This window comes from Piliocolobus tephrosceles, chromosome 20 (assembly GCF_002776525.5).
Source record: "Piliocolobus tephrosceles isolate RC106 chromosome 20, ASM277652v3, whole genome shotgun sequence".
Classification (NCBI taxonomy): domain Eukaryota; kingdom Metazoa; phylum Chordata; class Mammalia; order Primates; family Cercopithecidae; genus Piliocolobus; species Piliocolobus tephrosceles.
In genome coordinates, this window is record NC_045453.1 from 11,892,694 (window position 1) to 11,906,223 (window position 13,530).

The 13,530-nt window shown below is 45.9% G+C and overlaps 1 protein-coding gene across 1 annotated transcript in view; it reads left to right on the forward strand.

Moving 5' to 3' along the window:
• DHX35 (DEAH-box helicase 35) overlaps positions 1-12,263 on the forward strand; it is a 79,048-nt gene extending 66,785 nt beyond the window's left edge. The window contains exons 19-22 of the mRNA XM_023227948.3: positions 992-1,073; positions 3,265-3,336; positions 6,775-6,886; positions 11,045-12,263. Of these exons, the coding sequence (XP_023083716.1) occupies positions 992-1,073; positions 3,265-3,336; positions 6,775-6,886; positions 11,045-11,089 (311 nt within the window). The 3' untranslated portion in view covers positions 11,090-12,263. The remainder of the gene's footprint in view (positions 1-991; positions 1,074-3,264; positions 3,337-6,774; positions 6,887-11,044) is intronic.
• The last annotated feature ends 1,267 nt before the right edge of the window (positions 12,264-13,530 follow it).

A 13,530-nucleotide genomic window follows, 5' to 3' on the forward strand; every position in this document is an offset into this window, starting at 1 on the left:
TATTTAATATATTTAGGAAAAAACAATTTTCGGGTTGATAAATGGGCTAAGGATTAGAACAAAAAATTCACAAAAGAAGAAATATACCAATAGTAATCAAATAAATGTAACATAAAAGAAGGTAACCCTTTTTGCCAAAACATTGCTAGTAAGAATGCAGTGAAACTGCCATTTTTATATATTGTTGATGGCTTTGGAAATAGTACCACCGTTAGGGAACTTACTTACCAACATGCTATATTCCATTGGATCTAAGATACCATCATGTGTAAGAAACATCATTTTATGTATCACCAAGGGAAAAAAAATGCTGCCAGTTATAATTGTAAAATGCTATCCTAATTTCAGTGAATTAAAGTTAGAAAAAGAGGGAGTCTTAAAATTGATGAGATATGGTATGTCATTAACCATAAAAATAAAATTAGCCTTTTGCACAACAATTTGGAATGTATCCCATGGACATCATCTAATAGTGGGGAAGCTTTATTCATGGAAGATGTTAGCTGTAGCAATAGAAACAACAGTTAAAATAGAACATTTGAAAAAATTGAAGAATCACTTCAATTTTCAAACACTAGCTCACAACCACAGAAGTCACGTTGTGTAATATTTCCAGTTTGTGTTTTATAGAAAGAGCATCATTGCCATATCACACTCTCTTTCAAAGGAGTCCTGAGGTCACTGACCAGCCTGCAGAGCAGCACTCTTAGGTTCTAGTGCCCAGCCATGGTCCAGCCATGTGTGGCTTCGGGGAAGTTGGAGGGGTCCCAGGTTCAAGGAGCAGACCAGCATAGTTCTCAGCGGTGGTTGTGGGGAGTGGGACCTCCTTAGACAGTGCCAGAAGGGCAGGGCTGGAGCCAGTTCGGGGGAGGGTTTCGAGGTGGCTTGAAGCAGCCTGGGGTGGTGCTGGGAGTGAATCCTGTGCCTTAGAGCACACGGAGCATAGGGCAGGCGAGGGTCTCACGCGCCTGTCTGTTGGCTGCCTGTGTAGGTGATCCGGACCCGGTTCTGAGGTGCATTGTCTCCGGCTTCTTCGCCAATGCAGCGAGGTTTCATTCTACTGGAGCTTATAGGTAACACGATACTTGGTGAAGGCATTTGTTAAAGGAACAGTCTTACAAATGACCCAGACCCCACAGAAAGCTGTGCAGAGATAGTAATTACATAATTATTTTTAATTTCTACCATGTCTCCTTCCAAAACTGAGTTGAGGTTAGCGACATAGCTTTAAGCAAAATTATCTTGACTTTCTAAAAATGATTCTCACACATTCAGCTCATCTATATGTTGTATGTTTTAGAAGGATGACAATTTTACATCTTGAGGCTGGTAATAATTCAATTCTAATGATAGAATAACATGACCTGAAGAAACCGTTAAAAATAATCTTTCCCAGATAAGTTACTTTTACAGTTGGCTAGTTTATTATGTCTTCAGAGATCTGCAGGACTGAAGTCCCCACCCACCCTGGTACAGTGTGGCCACGTCTGGTGTCTTTGGAGGTAGCCAGGTGTTTCTCATGTGCTTGGTGTGCCTCCTGCTACGTAACCTGATTCTTCCAGTTCCGTTTTCTAGGCACGGAAAACCACTGATCGTTGATGCCTTCCTAATGGTCTTTAGTATGTTCAAATGCAGTGAAAACTCAGCATAGCTTCGCTTTCCTTTCTCCAGACTAATCATTCCAGTGCTTTGAATTGTTACTTTTAGTCTGTCTTTTGGCTCATTTTAGTTTCATAACCTCACTGTAGCCTGTTTAAAGTATAGCTATTATCATTTTCTGTTCTTTAATAAGAGCACACTCCAAAGAATTTCTCCCCAGCTCTTCTTCCTATGTGTTATTTTGTCATTAATTTTTTTTTCCCTCAGAAAATATTACTGCCCTGTTATCTTGAGGTCAGCCAAGAGATTCCTTGTCCTGGGGTCCTGTTAATGAGTCCAGAATTGCACTGAGCCTTTTTTAATTTTGGCAGCCGGATCTGCTCCATTTAGTATGCTAGTAGCTGACTGTTTGAACTGCAGGATAGCACTTTACATTGATCTCTAGTCTGTTCTCTTTGTTACTCCAGGCATGTTGTAGCCTGTCAGTATCATGATTCAGTTGCCCATTGTATGAGCTCACCTCCCCACCCTGAGTTGTCTGTATTTGAGGCAACTCGTCCATGTGGAGGTGACCTCTGCAGTGGCCCAAGATCTTCCCAAGGAGTGCTGCCAGCTTGTCATCTTGATTGCTCCCACTCTCCTGGAGAGTTAGCAATTTCGACTAGTGTTTAGAAAATTCTTTTATCAGTGTCCTCAGCAACAATGTGGGCTACCTAAGAGGTTCCAGGCTAGTCATTCCTTTGAGACAACATTTAGTGTTGATCAGCTCACCACTACCTGGTAGGACAGCCTAGGACCCCAAGACACTGGCTTTATTACAGCACCGACGAGGCGCTCTCACAGCACTTGAAGCGCTTCCCCCAAGAAACAGATCATTCTACTGAGTTGGAATTGGAAGTACTATTTCAGAGAAATTAATAGTCCAGTATTGAGCTTTCTTTTTTTCTTTTTTTGTTTTTGAGACAGAGTTTTGCTCTTATTGCCCAGGCAAGAGTGCAATGGGGTGATCTCGGCTCATTGCAACCTTTACCTCCCAGCTTCAAGTGATTCTCCTGCCTCAGCCTCCCGAGTAGCTGGTATTACAGGCATGTGCCACCACACCCAGCTGATTTTGTATTTTTAGTAGAGACAGGGTTTCTCCATGTTGGCCAGGCTGGTCTTGAACTCCCGACCTCAGGTGATCTGCCCACCTTGGCCTCCCAAAGTGCTGGGATTACAGTAATGAGCCACTGCGCCCACCTGTGAACTTTCTTTTTTCATTATCATTATGTCCCCCTATAGTCATTATCTTTAGTATTTAACTTTGCTTTTTAGATTATAGAAGAAATCACATGTATTATTTCCATTCCAAAGGAAATTGTTTTGAAAGAGCACCTGCAGAAGATACACATAAACATAGGCAGAGCATTTTATTCCTAAATGTTTTCTCTAAGTGTCCAGATGTTGCTTTTCTCCTCTTCTCTTTTCCACATGGTTTATTGTTGACTTCTGGGGTGGCAGCCGGGGAGGGATCGAGAAAGATTATAAGAAAAGATGGAGATAATTGTTTTGCTTGTGACAAGTTCAGTCTGCATGCTTTTTTTGGTAATATTAAAAATATCTGTGGGAAAGTCTTGCTATAAGTATTTAAAATGTGCCTCAGACAAAATTCCTCTATGTTCCAAGGACCATCCGTGATGACCATGAGCTGCACATACACCCTGCGTCAGTCCTCTATGCAGAGAAACCGCCTCGCTGGTAAGCATGTCCTGCTGCTTAGCCTGTGCCTGTTTTGAGCAGGGCCATGTTCTTGGTTTTCTCCTGTACATGTTTCTTGACATTGCCTCTAGAATTTCTGCTCTGGGCCAGTCGTGGTGGCTCATGCCTGTAATCCCAGCACTTTGGGAGACCAGTGTGGGCAGATCACCTGAGGTCAGGAGTTCAAGACCAGCCTGGCCAACATGGTGAAACATCATCTCTACTACAAATACAAAAATTAGCTGGGCGTGGTGGCAGGCTCCTGTAATCCCAGCTGCTCGGGAGGCTGAGGCAGGAGAATCACTTGAACCTGGGAGGCAGAGGTTGCAGTGAGCCAAGATCACACCACTGCACTCTAGCCACAGAGCAAGACTCCATGTCAAAAAAAAAAAAAAAAAAAAAGGATTTCTGCTCTAGCAAAGATCTCCTTAAGCAAAGAGTGATATTTGTCTACTCACTCATCCACTAAGCAAACGTTCATTTTCACCCACTGACTAGATGCTTAGCCTTGCACGAGGCACAGCTATGCAGAGATGAATTGGGATCCCAGCTCACGGTTTTTTTTTTTTGTTTTTTGAGACAGAGTTTCATTCTGTTGCTCAGACTGGAGTGCAGTGGTGCTGTCTTGGCTCACTGCAACCTCTGCCTCCCAGGTTCAAGTGATTCTCCTGCCTCAGCCACCTGAGTAACTGAGACTATAGATATGTGCAATCACACCTGGCTAATTTTTGTATTTTTAGTAGAGATGGGGTTTCACTGTGTTGGCCAGGCTGGTCTCCAACTCCTGACCTCAGGTGATCCACCCACCTCGGCCTCCCAAAGTGCTGGGATTACAGGCGTGAGCGACTGCACCCGGCCCCAGCCCACAGTTTTGACATAGAGACAGACACAGAGTCAGCTGCCTTGGGGGAAGGGCTTTACTAGTGGCGTGGATGAAGTGCTGGGCTTGGCACATCATGTGCCAGTGAGAATCAGGGCAGGCTTCATGGAGGAGATAACATTCATCTGAACCTGGAAACAAGAATGTTCAGGCAGAAAGGACCCAGAGGGCATTCCAGGTAGAGAAGTAGCAGGGCCAGAGCCATGGAACATAAAGGAGCCTCTTGCGTTTGGAAAATGGGGAATCATTAGTATGGGTGGCCTGTGAAATGGTGCTGCTCTTGTAACACTGCCTGGGAAGAAAGAGGTAAGCACAGAAGTCTAGAGTCATCTTTATAGCATTTCAATGGTTAAGTTTAGGTTTGTCTTTAGACATCTTTATGGCATTTCAATAGTTTAGGTTTGTCCAATTTAATAATAAAAATTGGGGACTTAACATTTTTCTTGTTTACAATTTCATTTTTCTAGAATTCATTTATATTGTATTTTACCAATAAAAAATATTGATTAAAAGTACTGATCAACCATGGATTGGATTTTGCTTTTTTGAGACAGTCGCACTCTGTTGCCTAGGCTGGAGTACAATGGTGTAATCTTGGTTCACTTCAACCTCCACTTCCAGGGTTCAAGTGATTCTCCTGCCTCAGCCTCCTGAGCAGCTGGGATTACAGGTGTGTGACACCACGCCCAACTAATTTTTGTATTTTTAGTAGAGACAGGGTTTTGCCACGTTGACCAGGCTGGTCTCAAACTCCTGACCTCAGGTGATCCGCCTGCCTTGGCCTCTCAGAGTGCTGGGATCACAGGCATAAGCCACTGTAACCTGCCCAGGTTGGAAATTTTAAAGACAACAACAATTTGTCCTTCTCCAGTTGAAAGATGGAGAAGCCCTGGGAAAAAGGGTGGGGCGTGTGTGAAGAGAGGGAGAGAAGATGGCGGTAGATTTGAAGGCAAGAAGGTCTGTGGTCAAACACTTTGTACCCTAGAACTGCAGCTTTCAAAGTATGGTCTCCAGCCCAGCATCAGTATCACCTGGAAACTTGTATGAAATGCAGCTTCTCAGGCCATGCCAAGTTCCATTCAGTCAGAAACTGGACTAGGGCCCAGGACTCCATTTTAACAAGCCCTCCAGATGTTTCTGTTGGGCAGTAAAGTTTGAGTTCTCTTTCCCTAGACCAAGGAATCAGATTTATCCTGTAGCCAGTGCAGACCTAGAAGTTTCTTAGGTTGAGAGCACCTTGGTCAGTTCTGGGTTTAGAAATGTTACCCAGTGGCTACACTAATGTGGCCAGGATATGCACACTCATATGTGCAGGAGAATTTGAAGAGTGCCCACACCTGTAATTTCAGCACTTTGGGAGGCTGAGGCCAGAGGATTGCTTGAGGTCGGGAGTTCAGTACCAGCCTGGGTACCATAGCCAGACCTCAACTCTCAAAAAAAAAAAGAAATTAGCCAGGCATGGTGGCACATGGCTGCAATACTAGCTGCTCAGGAGACTGAGACAGGAGGATCGCTTGAGCCCAGGAGGTTGAGGCTTCAGTGAGCCATGATTGCACCACTACACTCCAGCCTGGGTGACAGAGCGAGACCCAGCCTTTAAAAAAAAAATTACTTTTTTAAATCAAGAGAGATGCAAAACCTCAGTTTTAGATCCTTTTTTTGCTGACTTTTGGGTGGTTAAATTTAGGAGTTGCTTAAAAGAGAAAGGCTTTTCTTTTTCTTGCTTCATTCCTAAGGAGCTCTGAAGGGCAAAGAAAGGTTGGGGAAATAGAGCCAGCCTGAAGCAGCACCATACCATTCAGGTGGCAAAGAAAGGGCTCCCCCATCACGGCCTCTTTGTAGGGGGTCCTCCTTTTTCCTTTTGTCAGCTGAGATTCATTTACTGGTTTTTGAGGAGTAGGGAACCGCAGTGTGGCTGGTGTGTTTATAGTTACGCAGGAAGCCCTGAATCAGCACTTGGGATGTTTCGGAAACTAGTATCTACTCATATGCACACCTAAAATCTGGGGACTGGATATTATGCTCTTGGCTCTTTGGTTGTCTATTACCTGAGCCTCAGAAACATTTTTTTCCTTAAATAAAGGTATAATTTATTTACAATGCAAGATGAGTTTTGACAAATGTGTATACATGTAACCTGGACCCACATGTTATACGATGTTTTTATCATTTTAGAAATTCTTTATGTCTCTTTACAGTCAGTTCCCAGCCTCTTTCAGAATCAGGCAAGCCTTTGCCTCTATTTCTGCATTTTCTAATAAAGTCATTAGGCTCAGTTCAGAGTTCTGTAAATGCAGATGCAGGATCCAGAAAGGTCCTTCGCAGATAACTGAGATGTCCCAGAAGTCATTTAGGATTTAGAGTCTCATCTGAAAAGTGGACACACCATTACCCAGCACTTAGGTCTTGAGGCTTTGGTGAGTGACATAAATGCATGTGTTTAGCACAGTGTCTGGCACATGGAGTAGAACCTGTTAAAGGAAACAGCATGTCTAACTGTGGATCCTGACTGTCATCACAAGAGGGTGAAATTAGCTCATGTGTCTTTCTCATTTCAGGGTTATCTATAACGAAGTTATACAGACCTCCAAGTATTACATGAGAGATGTGACTGCCATTGAATCGGCCTGGCTGTTGGAACTGGCTCCACACTTTTATCAACAAGGAACGGTAGGAATGAACGGAGCCTGTGCCCCAGCCACCTGTTAGCAGCCTCTCCATGTTTTCAATGTACTCTTTTTCTCCAATTTAATGCCCTATGTGTGTTCCTCCTAGTGGTGCATAGGGTAGAAAGGCTATTACCATATCCCCAAAACATTCTGAGAAAGCACTCTAGCGTTTAATTCATAGTGAAGTGCAATTAAAAATAAATCCCCCTAACCTCATAAGAAAAAAAAAAAAAAGGGTATTGCTTTTTCTCCTTTTGTTCTTCCAAACTATTTCTCTCTTTTTTTTTTTTGAGACAGAGTCTCACTCTGTCGCCCAGGCTGGAGTGCAATGGCGCGATCATGGCTCACTGCAACCTCCGTTTCCTGGATTCAAGCGATTCTCCTGCCTTAGCCCCCATGTAGCTGGGATTACAGGTGTGTGCCACCACGCCTGGCTCATTTTTTTCTTTTTTTTTTTTTTTTTTTGTATTTTTAGTAGAGACATGGTTTCACCATGTTGGCCAGGCTGGTTTCAAACTCCTGGCCTCAAGTGATCCACCCACCTGAGCCTCCTAAAGTGCTGGGATTACAGGTATGAGCCAGCAGGCCTGGCCTGAGCTAATTTAAAAAAATTTTTTTAGGGATGGGGTTTCACTGTGTTGCCCAGGCTAGTCTCAAATACCTGGGCTCAAGTGGTCCTCCTGCCTTGGTCTCCCAAATTGCTGGGATTACAGGTGTGAGCCACCATGCCCACCAGTTCCTTTTTTATTTGTATTTATTTATTTTTGAGACAGAGTCTTGCTCTGTCATCCTGGCTGGAGTGCAGTGGCACAATCTCAGCTCACTGCAACCTCTGCTTCCTGGGTTCAAGTGATTCTCCCGCCTCGACCTCCCTAATAGCTGGGATTACAAGTGTGCGCCACCATACCTGGCTAATTTTTGTATTTTTAGTATAGGCAGGGATTCGCCATATTGGCCAGGCTGGTCTTGAACTCCTGACCTCAGGTGATCTGCCCGCCTGGGTCTCCCAAGGTGCTGGGATTACAGGTGTGAGCCACCACACCTTTAATCTCCTTTTTAAAAAGGGTTACAGCCCCGTGCTGTTTGTTGCCTAAAAATACTTGCTTTACATATTTTGCCCAAGTTTACTGTTGTTTACAGTAGAAGGGAAAGTCTGAAACCTTTTTCTCCATGAGGGCCAGAATTGGACTACACAGTGTTTTCAAAGCATTATTTGAATTGATTGCCACATTTAAAGGTTGGGAGATTTCATATTAAACATGAATTTCTGTTTTATCTTGAAAGACATGTTTAGTCTGGTAACACTAGGCCTGAGTTCCCGCGTGGTGGCATCACGGGCTTAGGGGTGGCTGCCTGCCGTCAGTGACATCGCCAGGTGCCACAGCCCCACTTGCTTACTTGCCTGCTCCACTCTTGGAGACATTTGAATTTGTGACCCTATAAATGGAAGAATCTCCATCTCTCCCACTCCAGCAAAGTCAAGGGAAATTGTCCTCTCAAAATTTTATAATATTTATTTTTTATCTAATCAAACAAAAACCATGTCACACCTTTATAGTTCTTCACACATCCCAATTCAGATATTTCAGCTAGAAAGCACATCAGCCTGCAGGGACTGATAAAAATGCAGAGTGTGTTGTCTTTGCTGAATTCGGTTGATAAGAATAAACCTGGTGAAAGAAAGTCTTTTCCTTCAAAACCTCTCAGGTGGAAAGCAGCAGACTTCAGGAGTCCAAGAGAAGGGATTAGAAAGGTAAATTAGTGGTTGAAAGAGGAATGGTGCAGTGGTCAAAGTGCCTGTTCAAGTAAGAAGATGCAGACAGCCAGAGAAGGATAAGCCTGAAATTGTCTTGGATTCATTTAGACTCTTGGAAACAGAATTAGCCCAGAAGCTGAGTCATTTTCCCTTCTCAGCTCAAAATTCCAATTTCTTTAGGTCAAACCCACAAAATTAAAGAGCAGATAGCTTCAGAAGTTTGAAGAAAATGACAAGCCCAGATTTCTGCATTTGTCTCTTCTCTCCAAATGGCTTTTTTTTTTTTTAAGCCCATCACCTCCACTGTCATCAGAGTATTTTTAGAGAGGCTGTGACAGACCTTTCGAAATCACCTAGTGCGGCTGAGCACAGTGGCTCACGCCTGTAATCCCAGCACTTTGAGAGGCTGAGGTGGGCGGATCACATGAGGCCAGGAGTTCGAAACCAGCCTGGCCAACATGGTGAAACCCTGTCTCTACTGAAAATACAAAAATTAGCCGGGCATGGTGGCATATGCCTGTAATCCCAGCTACTTGGGAGGCTGAGGCAGGAGAATCACTTGAACCCAGGAGGTGGAGGCTGCAGTGAGCTGAGATCACACCACTGCACTCCAGCCTGGGCGACAGAGCGAGATTCTGTCTAAAAAAAAAGAAATCACCTAGTACAACAACCTCATTGTATGGCGATGTTCCCCAAACCACAGAGAAACTTGTGTTATTTCTTAACTGTATAGTCCAAGGGCACTTCTACTATTAACTTGTCCAAAGCAGATTGATTTCTCAGAGAGCCTCCAGATCTGCAGGGGTTGCCCATGTACGGTAGATGTTCCTTTGTTGAACACAGTGCTGCACCTCGCAACCATCCACAGCCCACAGATCATTTGCAGCTCTGTTCCTGGCATCTTTGGAGACTTTCCATCACTGCTGTTTTTCGGAATGTTGCTCTCACCCTGTGTGGAGGCCTGAAATGGTTCAGAGTCAGCTTTGTTTATATTCAACATTCTTCCCAGAAACAAGCACCAAAAATGGCCCCACAGGCACAATGGCGTCATCTCCCATCCCCAAGCTAAGGCCGTGGATGTCTAACATTAGCTGTAGGGGTTGTATCAGGTGATGTGTAGGGAGGAGAGAATTCAGAGAAATTCAGCAAGACCTACAGCTAGACAGGGGAAGAATGGGGTGGCCTATTCAGAGATTTGCCTTCTGGCTTTTAAATTATTTTTCCTTATTCTCAGAGATACCTTCATTATTAGGGAAAACTCCTTTAACGTGGCCTTTGCAAGAGTCTGTAGTGGTCCTCCCTCAGCTGTAAGCAGATAGAAAGTCTGAGTTCTCATAGCTCATTTAGACCTGGGTCCCGTTAGCCCTGTTGTCTCTCACGTCACACCTGCTAGTGTGCTGTGTCTCCATTCACGCCCTCCATTTTGTCAGGGCCTGCAGTTCTCTCTGGGGGCGATGCAGCTTGATGTTGTGAGGCCGTATGGATGTGCTAAGGAGTGGGCACACCAGCCCCGGAGCAGGCGGGATGGGCACTGTGATGTGAGGCTCTCACTATGTGTTGGGTGGCACGGCTCAGGGATCTCTTGGTTACTGATGATTAGTAATGGGCTGTCGGGTGTATCCCAGTTGATGAGTAGGGGGACGTCTTTCATTAAAAGCTTATATTCACACACTGTGCCTCAAAGGCATATTTAAGGATTTCTGCCACTTTCAGCTTTGCTTTAGAATGTAAAAAATACTTCATCTTCCAATCCTGTTATCTGATGCCTATGATTATAATGTTGTGCTTCATGTTATTCATAATGGTAGAAAGTGACATTTCTGGGAGAAAAAAAAGTGTCACTAGGAGGTGTCCTTTCTGTCTTCCCGGCAAGCTTGTACCCTCCATGTGGGCAGAGCCCGTGTCTTTATCTCCATCCTTGAGACAGGTGCTCCATGGGTACCTGGCATGTTGAGACGCTTGGTAAATTGACTTCCTTGTTCCAAAAGAGAAGATACTTTTTCTTGACTGTTGTCAGGAACTTCCTGGAGATTTGAGGTCACTTCCAGCCTGAGCCCAGTCTCCTGAGCACAGGTGTCTGGCTACAGTGCTGTCCTCTAGACTGGGGCAGAAGGAGAGCTTTGTCTCAAAAAGAAAACCTTGCCTTCACAGCTTCTGCAGAGCCCTATATAACCAGCTTCAGCCACTGTGGCTTGGGCCTCAGGTTTCTGGCAGCTGACTTAAGATCTGCTTCTTCATTGGCCACTTGGGCTTTTTCCTTCCACGCTATTTCGTGAACAGCATTTACTGGGAAGGTGTGGACCAGATGGAAGATTTGATGTGGTCATTCATATGGGGAGTACGTTGCAGTCGGGTTTCTTTGTCTAATCAACCCCAACTGGAGTGTCTTCTCTTCTCTTGCAGCACCTGTCCCTGAAAGCCAAAAGGGCCAAGGTCCAGGACCAGTGAGAGGAGCCCACAGCCGCAGCTGCAGGGACTGCTGGTGTCCTCTCCTCCATGCTGCTGCCCCTGGCTCCAGGTGGGGTGAGCTGGCACCAGCTCCTGTAGAATGTTTGGTTGCTCTGAAGGGGACTGTGGCCTGTTCATTAGCCCTTTCTTCCTACTGCCCATAGCATTTGCATCCTTGCTGGGATCCTGGAGGACTCTGTGCATGGGCAGACATCCTTCTGTGCTGCAGCGGGCAGAGTGGGAGTTGGCTCAGTCAGCACGCTCACTAACCCAGCATGCCACTTCCAGCAGGCACGCAGTCCTGGCCCAGCTCTATGGGAAACAAGGAGGAAAGTGAAGGCTGAAATACCGTGTGGGGTGGACAGAGGAATGGTTTGCTGGGCTGGTTTTGCTTTCCCTGCTGGGGCCACGGCTGTGTTAACCAATGAGGTCCGCTGCCAAGTTTGTGAACAAGTGTGTATCTACGAAGGAACGAAACATCGGGGATCTCTGCCGAAACCACCGAGAGGCATGTCTGATGGGCACAGGGGCTCCCAAACCCAGTGACTTCTGTCTGTCCTCAGCCCTTGTCCCTGTTTGTCTGCAGCCAGGAGATTTGCAAAGGATTGGTGATTGACAGAGAGGACTCGTGTGCTGTTTTGTGTTAGCTGAGGATTTCTGTTTCACAAGTGGGCTTAGCGTCTTCTCAGTGCAGTGCCAGGTCCTGGTGCCACACTAGCTGAGCACTCAGGAGAGTTCATCAGCTCAGATCCCACAGGCTCTCCTCTTTAGCAGGAATTCACAACAGTTTAGACGCCCTAAACTTCTGTAGCTCAGGAACATAACTGGTGTATTTGTTATTTTGTTTGTTTGCTTGGCGTCTTGCAAGAGCACGCGGGGGTGGTTCTTCCAGCAGGCACTGGTTTTGTTGCCCCAGGGCTGCTTTGCTGGGATGACGATGGCGTTTCAACACATGCCAGATGCAGATGTTTTCCCCCTCACTGTTTCAATGACCTTTATTTTAAAAACACATAGCTGGAAAATTTATTTTTGTACTGATATTAGTTTGGATGTGCCACTTTTGGCACCAAATGTGTATGTCATTTTTATTTCCATTTTATAAACATGTAAATAATAGTGATAACTTGTTAATAATAGTAAACCTTTATACCTAAAGTAAATGTATTCCCTCCCACAGCTGGTTCTCATGGTCTATATGTTAAGATGTTCTAATGAATTGTTCGGAGTGAGGGCCTGACGTTAGCTAAGAAATTTAATGCTGTGGCATACAGCAGCTTTGGGATCTCAGGGACACAGGAAGCCCCCTAAAGCAAGATAATGTGACTGAATGACCTTAAGACCTGATTAAACTGTGGGACATTAAAAGAAGTCCCAAAGTGCTAATTCTTGCCATTTCCAATTGGGATCTCCCTGTAGAGAGGTCAGAAACATTATTTTTCAAGTTTGGCTTGAGGACTGAGGCTGATCCTACAAAGCTTATGTGGTGGTGGAAGGGGAGGTACAGGGTTCACACCCTCAGGTTGGAGACCAGAGCCCACCAGGAGCCCGGACAGTCTGGAGGGAGCACCCAGAGGCAAGCCCGTCCCTGCAGGCTGCCTCTACCCCTGGGCCCCTGATCCTGAGCACATGCCTCCCCTCTGTCCCTCCACCTCTCAGAGGGCAGCGCTCCCCCGGGGACAGCTCCCAGTGTTGTGTCCTGTGTTATATCACAGTCTGCGATGGGTGGGACAGGTTCTTGCTGTCCGAAGCAACTGCGAAATCCTGGGCCCATGGGGAGTCCCCTTTACAGTGGTGGTGAACAGCAGGCTGGGACCACACAGCTTGCCAGGGAGTGGGGCCCGGCCTCGGGGAGAGAGATGAGAGCTTTTGACTTTGTTTGTTGCAGGTCTGTGTCCCCGTTCCCACTGTCAGCCCACAGATGTGACAGCAGGGCCTAGTACCTCACAGTACTAGTAGTTCCACAGAATTAGTCCCCTTGGGCTCCACACAGGTCTTCAGATACTGCTAGTGAAATTACCCACAGCATTGCTGTGTCTTCCCTTTGGAGCAAGTGAGAGGGCAGAGAGAAGCTGGCGCTGGAAAGCATGGAGGCGGTGGTGCCCTGTAGGCCCAGAGATGGCAGCTTTCTGTGTTGGTGGCTTGCAGAGACCATGCCAGTTCTCTGCCACAGCTGGTTTCCCCAGGGGTTGACAACATTGTTGTCATGGGGAGCCCCTGGTTCAGCCAGCGCGCCGCTCGGTCCAGCCAGCAAATGTTGAGCACTCAGGCCATGTGCATGGCACAGATATGAGGTGGAGACTCTTGACAACAAATAACCAGCTGAGTGGACCAGGATGGAGCTGGCGCATGAGAAGGACAGGGTGGGCAGGAGATGGCAGAGGTCCAGTAGGGGTTGTTAAGGCCAGGGCTGTATCCACAGAGACTTCCCCACGATAAGATGC